Here is a 22741-nt window from a genome sequence, read left to right as displayed (position 1 = left end):
AAAATCTGGAATCTGCTGTAGCAGAGAAGTACCAATTCAGAGACCATCAGAGACAAGACAAATTACATATTTAGCAAGACCATTGAATACAGAAAAAGAGAGACAGTCAGACTGTAATTGGGCTTTATTTAATTTTTCATTCATTATACATTTGTTTATAAGGCAAATTAACTGAGTTCTCATTTATAATTTTAGCGAGACATTTTAATTACATGCAAATGAGCTAAATAAGGACTAATGAAAATTAGGCAGAATGATATTGATTCAATAGGAGAGAGAGAGGCACTCACATGGCTACTTAGGAAATCCTGCTTCAAGAAGTTAATGTGACCAGGTCACCTGATATACTGTGGGTTAAATAGCTGAATCAATCAGGGTCATATTGGAACTGTTTTTGAGACATGAAGTGCTGTCAAAGTAGCTCAGCTCATTATATATTCCCACTGGATCAAACTCCGGAGCCTGTAATCAAGTTTTCAATGAGGCTTTGGACCACTGCCCTTCCTGCTTCAGTAGACATAGCCATTCTCCACAGCAGCAGCAAGGTTCCTCCTTGGAAAGAAACAAACAAAAATATGCTACTGTAAAATCAGTGCCACTACAAAAGAGTAGGGTGAGCTGTCCAGGGGCAAAGAGGCCATCAGGTGGAAGACACCTCTGCTGAAACCTATTACAAAAGTGTGACTAGTGGAAGGTAATATGTACAAAACAGAAGTGGGTTGCCTGCATAATAATCACTTAAAACTATATATGGAGACAGAAACTGGTCTGTCAAATTAGGGCATTGTGGTAGTGATAAACAACTGGGTAAGTTCTCTCATAACCCCTGTGGCAAGAAAGGATGATCAAATATAGATGTTGTGATCTTGTTTTTTTTATATTTATGATCAAATATAGATGTTGTTTTGACAACTATGTATAGCTTCTGTGTTTAAAAGACAATGCGCTAGCAGTTATGATCACACACTTCTTAATTTTTCTTTTAAAATCCATCCAGGTTTTGCACCACTATTAAGCTGAGGCTTCAAAGATCAAGCCAAAGTGGGGAAAATACACTAATATTTCCATATAGACTATCGATTATTCCAGCTGACAGTGTGTATGCTGGGGTTCAGAAACCATATACTAACACCAATATATAGGGCGTTCACTCCTTCCTGCTGCCCCCTGTGAGAACAAGTGGAAAGGAGCACTATAAAAAGGCAGGTCTCCAGTGATGCATATAGTATAAAAACCTAAATGGAACTGGTGCTCCTGAATGATGGCATCAAGCAGGAGCTAATGAATGAGCGAGGAGGAGATCTCTACAAATATAGCTCCCTGCTAGTTAGGGGAGACTAGAGGACAGTAGGGAGCAGCCTAAACTAGGCACCTGGAAGGCAGATGTTTACACCAGATTGGAAAAGATGGATATGGCTGAGCATGGCAGGGTTTTATTGCCTGTTTGCATAAAGCTCTTTGTATTTTGTTTCAAATCTCTACAACTTCTGGCAATAAAAATGTATCTAGCACAAGACGTTTATGTGGTGCTTCACTAACATAGATTGAGACATGTGCCCTGCTCCAAAGAGCTTACGGTCTAAGGGCCCAGTCCTGTGAGGTACCAAAACTCATCAAGTCCCGTTGAAGTCAGCCAGAGCCGAGGAGACTCAGCACCTCACGGGAGGTGCTCAACAGCCTGCAGAACCAGGGCCAAGAAATGACAAGACAAGAAAAGAAGATATAGGACAAAAGTTCAGTTCAGAGAGGAATAAGACATGTTATTGGGACAGAGAACAAGCTAGGAAAGATTTTGGGACAATGTCAATTTCAACTGAGAGTTCTTAAGGAGGAAGTGGGAGATGTGTCTAGACTAATCGCCCATTTGGGGGAAGAAGACAAAGGGCTTCATCACCAGCTGTCGTCTAACATTATCCTACAATAAACTCTTCACAGTCAGGTTTCGCACCCAGATAAAACACTAGGATGATACTAGACATGTTGATGCTCATACCTTTAGGTATGAATAATGGACAGGCACCCAGCCATGTACAGACACAGCTGAGTCTTCTGAGACACTTAACAGGAGGCTGAGCTTTCCCTCTGATCTCTGGTGTCAGACAGATCACAGAGAGTGGAGATCTGCCTCTAGAGCACTCATTTGCAGAGTGCCGAAAGGGTCAGATTTTTCTCCTATGTTATTCAATGCAACCATTCACCCACTTGGGGATGCTGTGATCTTGAACAGTCTGAAAATACAGATAATATCCAGCTCTACATCTCTTCCACACCGAACAGGGCAGCTGCTCCGTCACCTAGCTTCCCCGATGTCTGAAGTAGATAGGCACCTGGATGAAGAGTGGCTGGCTGAAACTTAATCCAGATAAAATGGAGATGACAGTAGTGGCAAGAGCATAAAAGTTTGAATGACTATCCAAAAGCACATTTCCCTCAGTAGAATGTGTCAGTCCTCTAATCAAGTGGTATGACAGACTCAGGGTCCTTCTGGACTATTCAAACTCCTGGACACCCAAATGGCATCCGTGGCTAGAAATCCCCTGCATCATCTTTGGCTGGCAAGGCACTTTCACCCCATCCTGGTCAGAGGTGGAGCTGGCCATAGTGATCCATACTGTGGTCAATTCCAAGCTTGATATCACTAAAACCTGAAGCTGAAAGTGAAGGCCAGCAACTTGCCACAGCCTGGCATCTGAGTTTCAGTGATGAGGAAACAACATTTCAGTGCTCCAGTCACTGCAGCGGTTCCAATCTCAACTCAGATGCAATTTGAAGTCCTAATCCTGGTTCCGAAACTACTCAGTGGGCCTCAAGTATTTCAGGGTAGATTGGCAGGTGTCCCTAGCTACAGAAGCCCTTTCCAAGCAGACATCAGACTGACCATGGCTGTCCTCATCTATACAATTAAACAGAAAACCCGTTCCTATACAATAACTATCCTACAGATGGCCAATTGATAAAAGAAATTGCTACCAAACATACACTAATGGCATTACAAGGAAGGACAGAGAAGACAGTCTAACTGAGAGACCATTGTTTTACGTAAATTTGTTCGTGCTGAAGTTCCATGAAGACAGGCACATCTAAAAGAAAGATCTCTATAGATAATCCAGCTCTTACATTTATTCAGTGCTCGTTGAATACAAGTTCTGTGGCATTTCTGAAAGTTTCCTGTGAGAAGGCCTTTACAGCAAGAAATCTTTCTTACAGCTCTCAAAGAAGCATCAGAATGACACAAGCACATACTGAATTCACAAATCAGAGAGCCTGTCACAGTAACAATTTTGACATGTGCTCTGAATTGTTGTACATGAATACTGCGTGGATTAAAGATTTCTTTCAGACTTATTATATAATATCCTTATTTTACAATATCACTATACTTATACAGTACTGTATTTTCACTTCAAGATGCCGACCTCTTTTCCTAAATAAAGGGAACTAAATAAAGAGATTTAAGCAGTGTAACTGTAAATGAACTGGAACCGTAGGAGCTTGTAGTTCTAAACTTTGCCATCAGATGATGCTGTGTAACTGATTTTGCAGCTTTCATGTTAACTTTAAAGAAGACTCAAATTTATATGATACCTTTGATAATTGAGAAAAAGCATGAAGTCAGTTGCTTTGGTGTACGTACACACACACACACACACACAATCCCTAATCAAAGTTGTCTCCACACACTCTGTTGGTTGACCCATTTACCTGTGATTTTTTTTTTTTTTTTTACTTTACAGATGATGGATAAGGTGTAATATACACACAAAATATGGGTGGCGCATACCTGTCAATTTATTTGTTTTGTGAAGAACACAAAATAAAAGCAAGACTTTGTTCTGCTCTGGACTGAAGTCACTAATGAATGGGGCTTTATCACGTTCAGAAAGCATCCGCGGTGGTAAGAAAGCCTGGAAATAGTTTGTGTTCTGTAGATCTGCTGAAAAATGTGTAGCCGCAATGAAATCCACAGCATTAGCCCAATTCTCCCCAAAACTTGCTTCGGGGCCAGAGACATATTTTAAGCTGAAAGAAATAAAAACTCAAAGTTAACAGGTAAATTAATCCTACCCAGAGCTCATGAATCTACCATTTATATTTCATTACATCTAACGTGTCAGATGCCTTAATCCATAAATGACTTCTTGCTTTAAAGGACTGTGTTAGTGAGACCAGTGATATGTGAAAGGGGTAGCAGGGAGAGCTTAGTCCCAGAGACCCAATATCATTGGGCCTTAAGGGCTCCCTGGGTGCTCCTGCCTCAGTTTCCCTGGCAGTGCTACCTTGGAGTGCAAGTGAGCTGTTTGAAGTGCTATTGTGGAGCCTTTCAAGCACTGATTCCCAACCTAGAATATGGCCATGCAAACTTTAAAGAGCAGTGACATCTGGTCTCCGTAGTCTACCAATGAGAATTCTTGATATGTGTGACTAGTCTCCCTCATAACACTGAGTCATTATGACTAACAGAACTGTAGCATGCAAATTAGCAGTAGAGGAAGGGTGATGATTGGCTGAGTTATCTGAAATCACAGTGGCCCTCCTTAAGAGTTACCTGAGCCTGCTTGTTACCTATATAATAAAAACTAAGTTAATATCTTAACTATGACCACATTTAAATGTAGCCTTTGAACAGGATTTCAGTTTAATTTTAAATATAAGGAAATTTTGAAGTGCCTGTATTATTCTGTTGCTAAGATTATCTGGGGCAAAGAAAAGACTGACAAAGATGCTAAACTTCTTAAAGAACCACCCAGTTTTTAATTAATTCTGGCTCACAAACTAAGGAATGGATTTCTTGTAAATTCTCAGAAAATCAATGATGTACACAGAGAATAACCACTGCAAGTTTGAGGAGGATATGCTGTATATTTCATCCAAAAGAAGTTCATTGAATCCGTACTTTACATGCAAAGTGGAATTCAGCCTTAATTATGGAGTCATGACCAGTGCCTCCATTATATAATTGTGGTTTCAGAGTAGCAGCCATGTTAGTCTGTATCCGCAAAATGAAAAGGAGGACTTGTGTTTCTCTGATGGTTTCTACTAGAGCTGGCTAAAATTTTTATCCTAGAATCATTTTTTTTTCAACAGAAAATGGCTTTTTGACTAAAACAAACATTTTTGGTAAAAATGGTTTATTTTGGTTAAAATGTTCAGGCCCGTAATGGGGTGTGCTCCTCACACTAGCCCTGCAAGAGCTGAATTAGGCCAGGTGGGCCCAAATCAGCTAATTAGGCTGCAAGCAAGGGAGCTTTAAGCTGGAGGCAGCTAGTTAGAAGTTCACCTGTGAGGGACAGGCAGGGCTTCTATAAAAGCCAGGAGGCTGGCAACAGAAGGGGCTGCTGGGAAAGGCTGCAGTCACTCCCTGGAAGGAGTGAGAAGTGTTTGGAGGGTGCAGAGACCTGGAGGCTGCAGTTGCTCCCTGGGATGATAGAGCCATGAATCTGGCAGACCCAGAGAAGGAAGGGAGAACCAGAAGGTTAGGAAAGGGTTCAGGGAAATGCCACAAGGTATGGGGGAGAACAGACATTAACTGCTGACTAGAGGGTGCCTGAGCCGGATCTCAGAGTAGTGGGTGGGCTCGGGTTCCCCAACTAGCCACCGGGGAAGTAGTGCACAGGAAGAAGACTCCTTGTGCCTGTTTTGGAGAAGAGACTTCCTGCCCCGGAAGGGGAAACCACGATAGTGACCTAGCCAGAGGGCTGAGTCAGAAATGGGATGCAACAGCTCCTGGAGCAAGAGAGGGGCTGCAGACAGAGACCAAGGTGGAGAGACAGCATGCAACAACTGGAAAGGGCATCAGTCTGACCAAGCTAATCTCCAGAACTGCCAGCAGGTGGCACCATCCAGTGGTGAGTAGAGCAAACCTGTCACAAGGCCTTTGGGCAAAAATCCAAAAATGTTTAGTTTGTTTACATTTTTCAAGAAACTAAAAATTTTCCATGGGAAATTTCAGAAAAAAAACTAATATTTTTCAAAATTTCATGTGAAAAAAATTTGCTTTTTCAACCAGCTCTAATTCCTACACATGATGGCAGAATGATTAGGACTATGCATAGATGCAAGAATAATACTGTTCCAATGCTTGTTATTGTAAGGGCAGTGCTGCAGATTTCCTGTCAAGTTCACTCCTGTATATGGTTGGTAGCATTGGTGGTATCATTTATCTAACTTGGTTTTGAGTTAGTATCATGACCCAAACAACAGAGTGAGAGAAAGATTTGAATGGATACCTAAAATAATACTAAGAATGACAATTAGCTCTCATATAGCACTTTAATCTGTAGATCTCAAGAGAGTTCTAGGATCACTCGTAGGTAGATAGAGGGCAAATGGTACCCCATTCCAGATGATGCTGAGTTGTCTATTGGCCTCATGGTACCAAAAATGGAACAGACTCACCTGTGTTTTGGCTGGCTTGGTCCACAATTGGTTCTTGGTGTAATAAACTGAGAGCCCAGACCTTGCCAATTTTAACATAGCTGTGTCGTTTGCTGCTGATAGGTCGGCAAACACAGAGCCTGTCACCATACGCTTTTCAAAGCTTGCTCTGGGATTAGTTGCTTTTCAGCAAGTGGTGATAGGTGGTTTAAGATGAAATGCTCATATAGTTTGTAGAGGTGGCATAGCAGTGGTTATAGGCCTTAAGTTCTTCAGCTCCATTTCATTCGTCCCTGGCTTAAGGAGTGCCATGGCACATGCTCACTCCCAGACACTGGGGACTTTATGTGTGGCTGAGAGTGTGTTAAACAACTTGAATAACTAGATCTTTGTTGCTGGTCAGAAGTATTTGATTTGTTCTTTGTGAATGTCATCTATACCAGCTGCTTTGCCATTCTTGAGGATGTTAATTCCAGTTAATTCCGTCGTATACACTGCCCCAGAATGATACATCTCCTGGTCTTCTTGCCACTTCAGCCATGTCTTAGGTTGTTTGATGCCCTGCCATTTTCTAGAAGGAGCGTTCATGTTGCAGTCCCTGTCACTCTTTGAATATACAAATCTTGCTGAACATGTACCACTACAATATAACTAAAGAGTCAGGAGCATGATAAGCAAGAAAGAGTATACTAAACCGTGCAAATATGGTGCCTACTAATGGACATGGAACTGGGGAATCATCCCCTTTTGACCTTACTTTTGTGGCTTTCTCTTACCTGTTTCTGAACTTTGGAACTGCATAAGCGATGGATGCTACATGTGCTTCCCACAAGTAATGCAATGCTTCATCCTTTTCTATTGAGAAGGAAGATGCTGTGGGCCTTTCAGATTTCTGTTCAGTGGATAATAGATACTAAAGTAAAAGCAGAACATACAAATATTACCAGTGAGACTAGTTTAAAAAAATACATAGTAGTTACTTGCAAAACAATTATTTTGACAAATGTTTTGTTTAACTGGGGCAAATTGCTTTTAAATAGTTAGAGTGTGGTCATGTTGCATATCGATTAAAGCTTAATATTTGACATGGGGGAGGAGAAAGAATGATTAATAAATGTACAGGGTGAAATCATGACTAATCATTAAGGTTAGTGAGATTTTGTCATTGACTTCAATGGAGCCAGGCCAAATCTAGAAGACAAAATGGGGGTGAGGGGAAAGGGAGGGACAAGGGTTGCCATTCTGATGATCTAGGATGATCTTCCGCATAATACGCGACATAGAATTTCACCCAGTAACTTATGCATCAGGCCTAAAACTGGATGACACACATTGTAATTTACTCCTAAAGTGGTGCTTTTTCTGACTCTGAAATAGTTGATTTGCAACCTGAAAGCATTCTGTTATTCAAAATTCCTGTTTAAATGGATACATTTCATCACAGTCCCACTTTGCTTTTTAAAATATGGGAAATTGCTGCTAGAGTTGGGGAAAAAATGTTTAGACTGAATTCTTCTATAGTTTGCTGTACTTATAATGGATGATTCAGCTGAGGATATTATTTCCAAGGGGAAGACAAGAAACAAACAAGTCAACAATAAACAAAGGGCTTGGTACAATTGTATTACCTCTTTCTGCTACAGTCAGTGGGCACTGATTTCTAAATTAAGTTGTGCAGTGGCTTTAGTTGATTTTTTGGAATATGGAGAGGTCCCACGAAATTGTTAGGATATGTTGGGTTTTTTTAAAAAAAACACCACCACTTCCCGTAGGCTCCCAATGTTGCCAAAACTTGTGGAGTTGAACTGGTATTAGCAATAGTGGGGACATTTTTATTAAAATGTCTTATTATAAACAAGAGTTCTGTGTTTTGACATCATGGAATTTTCTACGCTACAATCCTTGTATTCTTGGTCTGACTTGAGCAGTCTCTTACACACTTTCAAGTGCGTTGATATAGATTTTCAGGAAGTCAGAAAGAAAGTTAGCTGTAAAATGTATCATGCCAGCTGTCTTTTAGGTTAGGATTATAATTTTAGTTCTTTGATTATAATCTTCTAAACATATTATTTCAGATGAATAAACTTAAGAAAACAAATATCTGTAATGACTGATCCAGTCATACCCTTCCGCTCTCTGGTTCATCTGTCTAGTTTACCAAGAGAATTTTTGTTTTAGACTTTGAGTCTCTGATGGACTGGACATTATAATACTTGCATCTCTGGCTGTTCACTGAAAATCTGAGAGGAAGTGTAAGTAAAGGAATCATTATTGAAACTTGGGATGGAAAAGAAACTGTCACCTCTCTTTTAGAGAAAAGGTGTGAAGTGAGAGGGAAAGACTGTGTACGTGTACAAAAGACTGTCTTTCTGGGTGAAACTTTCAACAACTCTTTTGACACTCAAAAGAAGCAAAGGGATCATATAAAAGTAGGATAAGGGCATTTCTCAAGGAGAAGATTCTGTATCACATTTCTGTTCTTTGTATAGCCATAGCACAGCTCCCAAATTACTAGTATAAGTATTAGCATAACAATCTCTCAAGTCAGACTCTAAAACATAGAATTATTTAAAGTGAAGAAATAAAGCTATAAACCTTAAAAATTCTGGACGTGATACTCCTCTCTAACTAATTTTACATCATGGTAACTCCATTGACTTCACCTGGATTTCTCCTAACTGAAACGGGTATTAATGAGATGTGAATCAGGCCCTCTGATTCTTAAAAAACGTTAATAATAAGTTTAAAAAGCAATGTTCTGGTATCATCTGTCACAAACTATGAACAACAGAAAAAAGATGATCTACCTCAAAATAAGCCTTCCATGCATCCATGACTTTCGGAATGCGGGAACGGCAGTCAGCAGTGCTGTAGCAGAAGTCTGCTCTTAGCTCTTCTGGTGGTAATATTTTTATCTCATGTTGCAACTGTCCAAAGAAACCAGCTTCCGTGGCACCCAGAAATGGTATAATACCCAGATAGTAATTCACAGCTATAATAACACATGAAAAGAAAAAGAGATGACAGTTGCAAGTGAATGAAACATGCCTACCTAGAGAAAACAGTGAGATTCTGCCTCTGTGCTAATGTTTAAAATCACCAGTCGTTTACACATGATAGTTCGATTGTTGTTAAGTCAATAGGAGTTGAAGGTGTTCAGTATTTTGCAGGATGGGTTAGCAACTTGAAAAATGAGGCCCTTAAATGTTACCATGTACAGGGCTCAAAAGTTTACCAGACACTCGCACAATACTAAACTCATGAAAATTAGCTCCATGGGCCTTATCCTGGTGAGAAGCCCAGCACCCACATCTAGCATCTAGGAAACGAAAAGGTGCTGACACTCTTATCAGGGTGCCCTCTGGTGGGCATTGTATGGGGCTGTTTGCTTCCTAACAGCATATAGATTGTGGGTGCCTCCTGGTTTTTAAGTCTCTGATCTCCATCTAGTTGCTGGAAGAAAGAGTTTTCTTTCTTCTCCCTACTCCCAGTCTCCTGGCATTCCTTTGCCCCTCAAACTCATTGAATTTTAGGTGCACAAGAAATTCAGGAATGGCCCCCAAATATGGTTTTATTTATAAGTATAGTGGTTGTTTTGGTGGGTCACTCCGAGGCAGGCTTTCAGAAATAACTAACCAGTGGTCGAAAGTAGATAGTGGTAACAGTAGGTTTATTTCTGACTATTTAAGTATGTTTGAGCCCAGATCTGAAAGTCTGTGGAGTATTTATACTGCATGCTTGGGGAAAAAGTGACTGAAGATCATATAGCCTCTTTCTTTTCCTATGGAGACACATTTCCATGATACGAGAATGATGCTAGTTAAAATATAGTATGCAGTTCACTCTGCTCATGCCCTCAAGCTTTACACTCCGTCAGAAGGATACCAAAGGTTTGACATCATGTCTCCTATTAGTGTGAGCAGTACTCCTTGTTTGACAATGCTCTATTACTCAGAAGGAGGGACTTATCCTGATGATGGGCATGATATAAAAACCGGAATGGAAGGAAGGTATGCATACATACCTCTAATTACAAGTTACAGCTCTTATTTTAAACTCATATTTACCTTCATACACTTATAAGTCTGACATTTTTTTTCCCATTTACGTAGCACCAAAAGTTTGCTTGGTGCTTCAGACGTGTATTGAGATTGGAGCCCAGTACTGAAATGGTTACAATCTAAGAAGGAGAAAAGGATGGGGGTGGGGACAAATGCAACATATAAGCAAAGTGATCTAGCCCTGGTGTTTTACATGTATCTTGCTAGTTTCAAAAAATCTTCAACACACACCCATACTTGCACTGCTCCATTCTTACAGGAATGAGTTTATTTAATCATCTTTTCTGAAGATAGCAAAAAAAGTCACACACTGTGAGCTCTGTGTAGCAAATGTGCTGCACTATGTTGTTGAAGAGAGGTAGCGTAAACACAGTTAAAAGTAAAGTGATGTTTCTATTTTGCTAAGAATATCTGATGACATTATGATACCCATTCAAATTGGTTATCCTAACGCAAGGTTTCTCGCACCCTCCTCTGTGATGCTGGCCACTGTCAGGGAGAGGATGCTGGATTAGATGGTTTGATCCAGCATGGCAATTCCTATGTTTCTTTGTAACTTTGAGCACCCACTGGTCACATGATGTATATTTTTAGGGTCTGACTTGTTGCCAGACTCTTAATTACAGAAGTCTCCAAAAGAAGATATGTGTATGGCATGGGAGGTTGCTAGGATGAAGTAGATCCAGGCAGCCAGCCAGCATGTGGTGTGGAGCAGGAGGAGGGTCACTTGACAGGAAAATATGAGCAGGGGAGATTCGGGAGTGAGGGACAGAAGTGATGGAGGGAAAAGATTTTTTTTTTTTTAAAGGAGATAGACTATTGGTTGAACATTAAAAAAGATCATAAAAATTTGAAGATTGAAGTTTTCTGTAGGAAAAAGCCTGCCTTATCTAAAAGAACAGGGTTGTTTAACAAACATTGGTTCCATGTAAGTGTCTTTAAGCTCAAATATTCATATTAAGCTGTAAAGGATTATTCTCATTTTTTCCCTACCTGTCAGTTTCCTTTTTGAAAAAAGGCACAAGATAAAATTACAAAAGCACCTGTGGCCCAACTTTTTGAAGGTATTCAGGCATTACTCCACTCAGCATTGCAAGGCTTAAGTGATCTGGGAGCCTAAGCCTCATATCAAAAGTGCCAAGCCCAGATTCCATTGCCGTTCAATGAGGCTTAGAATCTAAATCATTTAGATGCTTTTGAAAATCTTACCCAGGACATAAAATAGAAATTTCTTTAAAATCTCTGAACAGGTTCATTCATTTTTGGATATGTAAACAGAGAAAAGTATGCTTTTTATGGTTCATTTTAGAATAGCTAAAGTTTCTCAATTGGCATGTGGGTAGCCCTCAAGGAGAAACAGGCCAGTAAGAAATCAGTGATTTCTTTAAAAAAAAAAAATCCTTTTTCTTTCTTTGAGGAGTTACGCTTCAGTAGAAAGACTAGAAATACTGCCATGTAAGGCCAGCTCGGGGAGAAAAAACTGGCTATATTGTTTCAATGTGTGTTTTTGGAGCTTATTTCCATATGTCTATGAATTAAAAGGAGAGTGGAATAGCAAATTAAGACACTCAAATCCTCAGCCGGTAAAGAATGCAGCCTTTGTTTTTCTGCAAACTTTGGCACAGCTTTTTTTGGAAAACAGAAGACCTGTTACATAAGCTCCTGGAACTCATAAGCCTAAAGGAAAGGGCAATAAATCAACTGCCACTATCGCTGCAAAGTCTCTTAACAAGCCTGGATGTATGTAGAACAGAGATTTGCAAATTGTGGGGTGCACCTCCCTGGGGGCCATGGAGGAAGGTTGGGGGGGCAATCAGCGATGCCAGGCAGCTGGTGCCATCTTTGCACAGCAGGACTTGGAGAGGGAGTGCCACCTCCACCCCTGACACCTTTTTGGGCTACCCAGTTTGTGGGCCAGTGTTAACATCTGCTGCACCCGTGCTGATTTCCAGTCCTGGCAGCCTCCATGCCCAGTGCTGGTTCCACCTCAGAGACCATCACATTCCCATGGCCTGAAATCCCAAAGTGGGAGGGACTGGTGCAACCAAAAATTGTAATTCAAAGTGGGGGAGGGTGGGGTGGGTCAGCTCAAAGTTTGAAAACTGCTGATGTAGGAGCAGTGTGTTTTCCCTTCTACATGAAAGTCTGGGCAATCATATGCTCAGTCAGGGCAGTGTTGTTCCTCCTACAGACCTGGTGGCTTTACGCTTTTATCTCAGGAAAGGATTCACATGCTCTGAGGGGAGGAGGTGATAAGAGCACAGGCTTGCTTCCTGTGGGATTAGCCTACTCCTGTTCCTCCTGTCCAATTGGCCCCAGTACAATCGTATTGACAACAATGGAGTTGGGAAGGTGCAACTGAGGATAGAATTGCTCCACAGGATTTTTATTCTTCACGCTGATGCATGAACCAGAAAAGAACCCAGCTTGACTTTCACATCATTGACTGGCTGTGGTGCTGGAAGTTAAAATGAGCAAACTGGATCTGGGGTCATTGATAGATGTCAAATATGGAACCCCACTCTGCCATTTTTATTCACTTTTCAGAATACTGCCCCATTTTAAGGTTGAGAATTTAAACCTCCACAAGTTTCAGGGTTAAGAAGTCTTAGTTTACTTGTGTTTATATATTGTTCTGTGACTTTTCACTGCACAGTCGTGTAATGCTGAAATTACTTTGAAGTGGAGTTCAAATGGATGAGAGACTCTGAATTGTCTTCTAGGTCATTACTCATTTTCCGAATAAAAGCAAACTAATAACATGTACTTACAGGCCCACCAGCTTCGGACAGAGATGCATAGATGCTGTCCAGCGCCATGGCTGCAGGTGGTAACATTGGAAGGATCTGCTAGCCTGCCTGAATCAAAACAAAATGGAATGCCAGATGCTACTCACCTTATTCACAGGAGCAGTCCCACTGAAGCCTATGGGACTTCTTGTATAAGCAAAGCATGCAGGATTTGGCTCAGTGAAAGAAAATGGTTACTGTTCATATGGTAGTTTAATTTCACAAACAATGCCTCTTGTAGTGCCAATGAATTGAGACTCCCAAACCACGGCCTGAACTCAACAAAGCACAAAAGTGTGTCCTCAACATTAAGCATTTGAGTCATCCCACTCCTGTTCAGCCAAACTCTTCAACACGTGCTTCATGTTAAACATGTTTACAGTCTCCTGGTGATTCTTTCAAGGCATTTAAGCACATGTTTAACTTGAAGGATGTAACATAAGTAATCCTCTCCTGTTCAGCAACATATTTAAATCATGTGTTTAACGTTAATTATGTGAGTAACCTCATTGTAATTCAGCATTTCACTTATACACACATTCAAGCATGTGACATGAGTATTCCCATGCTTATTAAGCAAACTATTTACGCATGTGCTTTGGTGAATCGGGTCTTAAATATCTGCTATTACAGAGGTTCCCAAATGCTGGACAGTAGAGCATTTGGTCTGTGGAGAATGAGCTGGGTATGTGGTGGTGTCTTTCACCTTTGTTTCTGCCAGGCAAATCACATTAAATGAAATCTAAAATACATTAAATCCTTTTTGATTACTATTTTATATATAAACAATTGCTGTACTTGCCTTCGGGAAGACATGTAATCATGAACGGTGAGAAGATATCCACAAAACAATCCCTCTGGTAAGATGTCATCCATACCATGAAAAAGTTTGGGGACCCTTTTTCTATTATATTTCAATACATTGTGTAACCAAAATGAAATAACTAGGAGCTAGAGCTGTCAATTAATCACAGTTAACTCACGCAATTAACTAAAATTATTAAAAAAATTATTTGCGATTAATTGCAGTTTTATTCACACTGAAGAGACATATGAATCTTTAGTGCATCTGGCATGTAAATATCTTGGGACACTGGCTGAAGCAGTGCCATGTGAATGCCTGTTCTCACTTTCAGGTGACACTGTGAACAAGAAGCTGGCAGCATTATCTCCTGCAAATGTAAACAAACTTGCCTGTCTGAGGGACTGGTTGAACAAGAAATAGGACTGAGTGGACTTGTAGGCTCTAAAGTTTTACATTGTTTTGTTTTTGAATGCAGTTATACATAATTCTACATTTGTAAGTTCAACTTTCATGATAAAGAGATTGCACTACAATACTTGAAAATACTATTTCTTTTGTTTTTTACAGTGCAAATATTTGTAATAAAAATAAATATAAAGTGAGCACTGTACACTTTGTATTCCATGTTGTAATTGAAATCAATATATTTGAAAATGTAGAAAACATCCAAAAATCTTTAAATAAATGGTATTCTATTATTAACAGTGCGATTAATCACACAATTTTTTAAATCATTTGACAGCCCTACTAGGAGCCTAATTTGAAACTAGTCAATGATATGGGTCAAATCTAAGTCGAAATTGATTTAGTTCAGCTTTTTAAAGTGAATTAAGTGCTTTAGAAAGATGATATATTGACAGTCCTGGAGACTGTTGCTTAACTATATTTAGCTACAGTTTCATAGACTCACTAGTTACCGAAGCCTCCATAGTAGTGCTGAAGATATCCATAGCGCTTTACAAAACAAAGCAATTAAAGAGAGTGTCCCTGCGTGATGAATTCCATTGTTCTTCTCTTAATTTAGAATATGGAGATTACAGGTTAGATGTGTGGGAGGTATGTTGGTAATTAAAATTTAACTCTAGCTACTTCTGAGGAATTGCTGAAAAACTTGTCAGAGAAGAAACCAGCAGACTGCTAAGAGTATTGTGTGCTGATACCTAGGGTGTTATACTACTGCCCAATGTGAGGACTTGAGCTCTGGCACTGCCCCCAAATGTTGTCCCATCCTGGCTGACTGCATGGACCATCCTATAATGGGCACTCTGGCTCCTACTCTCCCATGTGCTTCAGCAGTGGGGTTCTAATCAGAGGGCACTTGCAGGAAGAGACCTCCCGTGAAAATCTGGGAGCAGAGAGGAACAGCTAGGCAGAATTTGCATCCGATGAAGTGAGCTGTAGCTCACGAAAGCTTATGCTCAAATAAATTGGTTAGTCTCTAAGGTGCCACAAGTACTCCTTTTCTTTTTGCGAATACAGACTAACACGGCTGTTACTCTGAAACTTGTTACAATAGATAACTGACGCTATCATGTTTAGCTAAAACTTTTTTTCCATATTTCCCCAATGGCACTGGGAAGATGCAAAAGCACTTCATTGTTTAAGTTAGGACCGTCTCCCAACACTGTGCAATGGAAGGCAGGGGATTTCAGAACAGGGTGATTTTTAAATGTTTATTTGAAAATGTACCAACAATTTTTTAGCTAGGAAATTTCTTAGAAAATTTAGTCTCCTGAGCGGTAGCCCTGGTAAATTCAGTTGTTAACACATGAAACGGGGGGAATTAACACCACCTTTAATTGGGAGGCTTCTCTGTATCCACAGAACAGTTACACTACAGTAAGTAGCAGGGCAAGATTCCTCATAAAATTCTTACTAATGTGCCTCATATCTGACCTGGAGAGACCTTTAGGGTACGTATACACTGCAAAATGAACATGTGATTTTAGCATGGATAGGCATATCTAAGCTAATTTTAATCTTGCTAATACCAGTAACAACAGCACTGTAGACATGGCAGCGTGAGTTTCAGCATAAGCTAGCAACCCAGGTATGTACCCAGGTTCCCCGGCAGGCTAGCTTTAATCTGGTTAGCATAGGTATGCCTCCCCGTACCACATATATACTTTCATTTTGCAGTCTACTAAGACTGACAACAAGAATGACAAATCATTGAAAATAGTGATGTTGCTTGGCTTTTGTGGACTGGGCCCTCAGGTACTAGGCCTGGCTGACCTGCACAAACGTTTTCATGAATTTTTTCACAACTCTTTTTGTTAAAACTTTGACATTTCAAAAAATCTCTCATGCACTTTAAGCTGGTCAAAAAGGAAAAAAGTGACAAGTTTTGAAAATATTTTCAAAAACAAATTCATAAAAAATTAAAAATTTTCAACCCACTCAAGGAATTATGCTGAAGCTACCAATGAAGATCTCATAAGCTACCAAATTAAAACAACAAAAACAATCAGTTAATATTTTAAAAACAGAGTTGCAATATCCAGTATAAAATTAGATGATCAGGAAATGCTTTTTAAAGCAGTGAATTAAGACACTAATCTATTAATTTTCTACCTCTATTTTTGGCCTAATAGGAATTTAAAAAAACATACTTGGCTTCTGATTAACATTGTATGTGGCAATATCTTCCCATATCAGCAAGGCAACTTCAAGTCCCCGTATCTATTGCTCAACAGTGCAAGGACATTGCATTCATTTCAAAAGTTCCTTTCCAACCTAGCAACTTAACTCTCTTCTGGGTAAAGCAAAATTCAGAATGTATGGGACTGTACTGGTTGCAAGTAAGAGACCATGAAAATAACGAACCTGCATTTATCTATTAAATATTTAGTTATTACAGCCCTTTTAAGGAGAGAGTTTGTACCTGTATGATACTGCCAGCCAAGCTGCAGAGGCAAGCCCCATAGGATATTGCCAACATTATTTGATCCAGATGTGGTGAAATGTTTAGCTGAATAGTTGAGCAAGATCTTATACACTCCCAGTCTCTCTAGATAGTTCCAGGCACTGATGAAGATTTTGTTGCCATGTACTGGGAAATCCTCTATGCTTCCAGGAGCCTGATGCCACAGAGGAGGATACACATCGTTTTTGCAGACATCCTCTTGGGTTAGTGCTACTACAGTTGTTGGACTGAGAGCAACGGCAGTGAGTAGCACAAGGAAAAGAGAGTGCTGCCCCAGGAACACACACATGTCAGGTAGGACCATCTTATACAGGTATCTGGGGCTTTCAGAGTAGGTATGAGCTTTCATCAGGGAAGGCAGGGGCGGGATGGTGGCTCAGGCTACCTATGAAGTCAGTTAGCTTGGATCACCCTGCCCCTTTTCCCATGAAGCTGACGTGGCTCTGTCAGACTGGCATACCAAGAGTGATGCTCATACCCCTGCCATTCCAATGCTGCCTTTGAGGCAGGGATGGGGAGCTGAAGGATCTCTGGTGCTGTATCAGCTCTGAGGGACTTGAACATGCTCGGTAACAACAGATGAAAGAAGCAGGAATAAATGAAGCTGCTGCCCTCTTACCATAACAATCTTCTTCTCCAACAAAATGGGGATAAAAATGGGGGAAGGAGAAGGGATTTAAAAAATGGGGGTGAAGGGACAAAAGGGGAAAAACAAGGGGGGGCATGGGAAGCTGAGAGACAATAACAAGGGCAGGGGGCAAAAATGAGGGAGCAGTAGGGAGGGGACTTGTGCTTCTCCTTGGACAATGCAGTACTGGGCTGTGGGTAAAACCATAATATAGCCCAATACCTAGACAACCTCTGTCAGGAAAACTGAAAGTAACTTCCTGCTACCAATGTTCCCTCTAAAAATTTGTTGTAGTGAGCAGGCTACACACTCCACTGAGCAATACATTTTTGTCCTTGGGCAAGCTTATGCCTTTTTTTCAGTGAGGGGTATGCCGAGTTGTGTGGAGGGGAAAGGGTAAGTGTGTGGTGAGCATGTGAGTTGGGTCCTGTCAACCGCAGCTCTGAAGTTGTGGAGCGCTGTGTTGAAACCATTGCCAGTAGTTAATTCTGACAGGTAGCTGTTTCTGCTGGGCTGTATGGAGGAGGCGTAAGTGGCATGGTTTCTGACCTGTGCAGTACATACAAGATTTCTGTCTAGCCAGGCAGTTTACAGGGAACATTGGTTGAAACTTCCTATTTGTGGCTCCAGCTATCCGTACATACAGGATCCCTAAACCTTGTTTATTTTTAGAACTTGAGTTTCAATTAATAAATAGGCTGGGATTTTCAAAGGAGGCTAAATTGGTTAGTCTCTAAGGTGCCACAAGTACTCCTTTTCTTTTTGCGAATACAGACTAATACGGCTGTTACTCTGAAACCTAAAGGAGTTAGAACCAAGATCCTTAAAAGTATTTAAGTCCCTAACTCCCACTGATTTCAATGGGAGTTGGGTACCTAAATATCTTCGAGGATTCTGGCCAAGGTGCCAAAATCTCACTGAAACTCAAAGCAATTTGGGTACCTAGCTCCCTTCGCCTTTTGAAAATCATAGCTTAAATGTCCATTTTAACAACCATATAACTTCAGGACGAATGCAGCAGGCAATTAATCCTGACCTATTAGAAGGATCAGGGGAAATGAGTATGGGGGCAGAGACAGCAGCTGGGCATGAGCTGAATCCCCTCCCAAAGGTCTGTATTTGGGGACTGTTGGTTGTAGTTCAACATAAGAACAGCCATAAATGGTCCATCTAGCTCACTATCCTGTCTCTGATAGTGGCCAGTGGCAGATATTTCAGATATAACAGGGCAATTTTGACTGTTCCATCCCCTGTCATCCAGCACCAGCTTCTGGCACTTGGAGGCTTAGGGACACCTGGAGCATGCAGTTGCATCTCTCTGACCATCTTGGCTAATAGCTATTGTGGGACTTATCCTCCATGGACTTATCTAATTCTTTTTTGAATCCAGTTATACTTTTGGCCTTCAGAACATCCCATGGCAACAAGCTACAGAGGATGACTGTGTGTTATGTGAAGAAGTACTTCCTTTTGTTTGTGTTAAACCTTCTGCCTATTCATTTCAATGGGTGACCCTAGTTTTTGTGGTATACAAAGGGGCAAATAACACTTCCCTATTCACTTTTTTTCTATACCATTTATGATTTTATAGACTTCTATCATATCCCCCCCCCCCCGTCATCTCTTTTCTAAAATGAATAATCCCAGTCTTTTTAACCTCTCCTCGTATGGAAGCTGTTCCATATGCCTAATCAGTTTTGTTGCCCTTCTCTGCACCTTTTCCAATTCTAAATATCTTTTCTGAGATGGGGAGACCAGAACTGTATGCAGTATTCAATGTGTTGTGTACTATGGATTTATATAGTGGTATTATCATATTTTCTGTTTTATCTATCCCTTTCTTCATGGTTCTGAACATTGTTAGCTTTTTTGAATGCTGCCGCATATTGAGAGAATGTTTTCAGAGAATTATCCACAATGACTCCAAGATCCTCCTAGAGATATCAGCTAATTTAGACCCCATCATTTTGTATATATAGGTGGGATTATTTTTTTCCATGTGCATTACTTTGCATTTATCAACACTGAATTTCACCTGGTATTCTGTTGCCCAGTAACCCAGTTTTGTGAGATCCATTTGTAACTTTTCACAGTCTGCTTTGGACTTAATTACCTTGAGTAATTTTATATCATCTGCAAATTTTGCCTCCTCATAGTTCACTCCCTCTTTTAGATCATTTATGAATATGTTGAATAGCATAGGTCCAAGTACAGATCCTTTGGGGACCCTGCTATTGACCTCTCTCCAGAGTGACAACTGATGATTTATTCCTACCCTTTGTTTCCTAAATTTTAACCTGCTACTGATCCAGGAGAGGACTTTTCCTCTTATCACATGTCCGCTTACTTTGCTTAAGAGTCTTTGAGTGACCCTGTCAAATACTTCCTTAAAGTCCTAGTACACGATATCAACTGGATTACCCTTGTCCACATACTGGTTGACACCGTCAAATACTTCTAATAGATTGGCGAGGCATGATTTTCCTTTACAAAAGCTGTGTTGACTCTTCCCCAACATATTGTATTTATCTATGTTTCTGATAATTCTGTTCTGCACTATAGTTTCTACCAATTTGCCTGGTACTGCAGTTAAGCTTAGCTACCTGTAATTGCCAGGATCTCCTCGGAGCCTTTTTTAAAAAATAAGCATTACATTAGCTACTCTCCAGTCATCTGACACAGAGGCTGATTTAAACAATAAATTACATACCACAGTTAGTAGTTCTGCAATTTCTTGAGTTCCTTCAGAACTCTTGGGTGAATATGATCTGGTCCTTGTGACTTATTACTGTTTAAAATTTATCAATTTGTTCCAAAACCTCCTTTACTGACACTATTAATCTGGGATAGTTGTTTTTACCCAAACGTTTTCTTTCTCACTGCTCTGTAGTAAGTAGCGCACACATTGTGATACAGGGAAACATGGCTAATGAAGTGGGCAGGGTAGGGGAGGTAAGTTAGCTGGCGAGGAGAGCATGGAATGGATTTTATTAACACTATTGAGCTACTTGTGAATAATTTTGTGACTCTACAAATTGGCTACTTCTTTCTCTGAATATCACTGTAATTGGCAGTGAAAGTCACTAGATTTGTCACTGGTTGCTTTGACACTTATTTCCTTGCTAAGGAAACCAAAAAGTCAGTAAATCTAGCAACAAAATGACTAAGTTGGCAACATGTTGGAATTTCCCAAACTTGGTCAGATCTGTTTTTCTTTCCTGTACTATAGAGCCCTCTACTGATTGGATGTTGAACTGGGGGAACACAGTGCCAATAGTGAGTCAAAAGATTCATTGCAGTACCTAGGGCTAACTATGGAGGCCATACAGATGCTCTGGGTCATACTATTTACACAGCACCCTGTCTTCAGAATGGAACAGGTTGATGAGATCTGTACACCAGTGCTCTGTGCAGCTAGGTACACTGGTGCTCTGCATTCTGCACTAGCTCCCCATGCAATTCTGAATCCAATTTTATAGCCTAGTTTGCTACTTCAAAGCTTTCAATGAGCGATGGCCTGTTTACTTTTCACACCACACTGAGAATTCTATAATTAACAAAGATACAGTTGCTGACAGCATCCAGGATGATATTCTCATTTAGATGGGGGGAAAGTGTTTTTGACAGAGTCTGCAGCTTTAAGAGCCATACCAGCTGTAGATCAGGCTGAATTTGTGTTTTGTCTCTTTTAGAGCACAATGCAAGATGGCTCTTAGCACAGGTCTTAATTCAGTTCCCAGACAAAACACGATGCTAAACTGGTGTTAAGACTGAGAGTAGATAAGAATCATAGAATATCAGGGTTGGAAGGGACCTCAAAAGGTCATCTAGTCCAACCCCATGCTCAAAGCAGGACCTAATCATCCCAGCCAGGGCTTTGTCAAGCCTGACCTTAAAAACCTCTAAAGAAGGAGATTCCACCACCTCCCTAGGTAACCCATTCCAGTGCTTCACCACCCTCCTAGTGAAATTTAGAGTAATTTAAGGGTTAAAAACATTACAAAATTGTTGTAATTATCTCAACATGTCAAAGCATCATCTTTCTTCTTGCCATTTTCCATAACTCCTGTTCTTCAGTTGTATTGTCTTCACGAAGGTCCATGGTAGAGAGTTGTATGCCTAGGTATGTGGCAATAGAAAACAGACAGTTGGGACCAATCCATTATCTTTCTGTTTACATAAAGATGATCTACCAATGAGAAGTCATACAGGTACAAAACCCTTCACTCTGCTGACTTATGTCAACCAAAAGAAATATGGCATGCAAATTAGCTGGAGGTTAAGGGTGAGGATTGGTTGAATTATCTCTGATGACACCACTTAATGAGTGTCTTGAGCTTTTGACTTTCCCTTGACTATAATGGGCCAGAGCCTCAGCTGTGTAATTCAGTGCTGCTCTACTGACTTCAGGGGAACTATGCCAATTTGACTAACTTAGGATCTGGCTCAACAGCAGCTGTCAAGGTTCCTCCCCCACTCTGAACTCTAGGGTACAGATGTGGGGACCTGCATGAAAAACCTCCTAAGCTTATCTTTACCAGCTTAGGTCAAAACTTCCCCAAGGTACAAAATATTCCACCCGTTGTCCTTGGACTGGCCGCTACCACCACCAAACTAATACTGGTTACTGGGTAAGAGCTGTTTGGACACGTCTTTCCCCCCAAAATACTTCCCAAAACCTTGCACCCCACTTCCTGGACAAGGTTTGGTAAAAAGCCTCACCAATTTGCCTAGGTGACTACAGACCCAGACCCTTGGATCTTAAGAACAATGAACAATCCTCCCAACACTTGCACCCCCCCTTTCCTGGGAAATGTTGGATAAAAAGCCTCACCAATTTGCATAGGTGACCACCGACCCAAACCCTTGGATCTGAGAACAATGAAAAAGCATTCAGTTTTCTTACAAGAAGACTTTTAATAAAAATAGAAGTAAATAGAAATAAAGAAATCCCCCCTGTAAAATCAGGATGGTAGATATCTTACAGGGTAATTAGATTCAAAAACATAGAGAACCCCTCTAGGCAAAACCTTAAGTTACAAAAAAGATACACAGACAGAAATAGTTATTCTATTCAGCACAATTCTTTTCTCAGCCATTTAAAGAAATCATAATCTAACACATACCTAGCTAGATTACTTACTAAAAGTTCTAAGA

At 40.5% G+C, this 22741-nt stretch overlaps 1 protein-coding gene across 1 annotated transcript; it reads right to left on the bottom strand.

Moving 5' to 3' along the window:
* Positions 1–181: 181 nt before the first annotated feature.
* Positions 182–17280, bottom strand: C3H6orf58 (chromosome 3 C6orf58 homolog). The gene is made up of 6 exons (XM_048846222.2): positions 16915–17280; positions 13208–13294; positions 9183–9367; positions 7152–7288; positions 3782–4020; positions 182–552 (listed from the first exon to the last, which is right to left on the bottom strand). Exons 1-6 carry the CDS (start codon positions 17258–17260, stop codon positions 449–451), a joined length of 1098 nt encoding a protein of 365 aa, XP_048702179.2. The 5' UTR covers positions 17261–17280; the 3' UTR covers positions 182–448.
* Between the last annotated feature and the right edge of the window lie 5461 nt (positions 17281–22741).

Source organism: Caretta caretta, chromosome 3, assembly GCF_965140235.1.
Source record: "Caretta caretta isolate rCarCar2 chromosome 3, rCarCar1.hap1, whole genome shotgun sequence".
Classification (NCBI taxonomy): domain Eukaryota; kingdom Metazoa; phylum Chordata; order Testudines; family Cheloniidae; genus Caretta; species Caretta caretta.
This window is presented reverse-complemented; position numbering and strand designations above follow the sequence as displayed.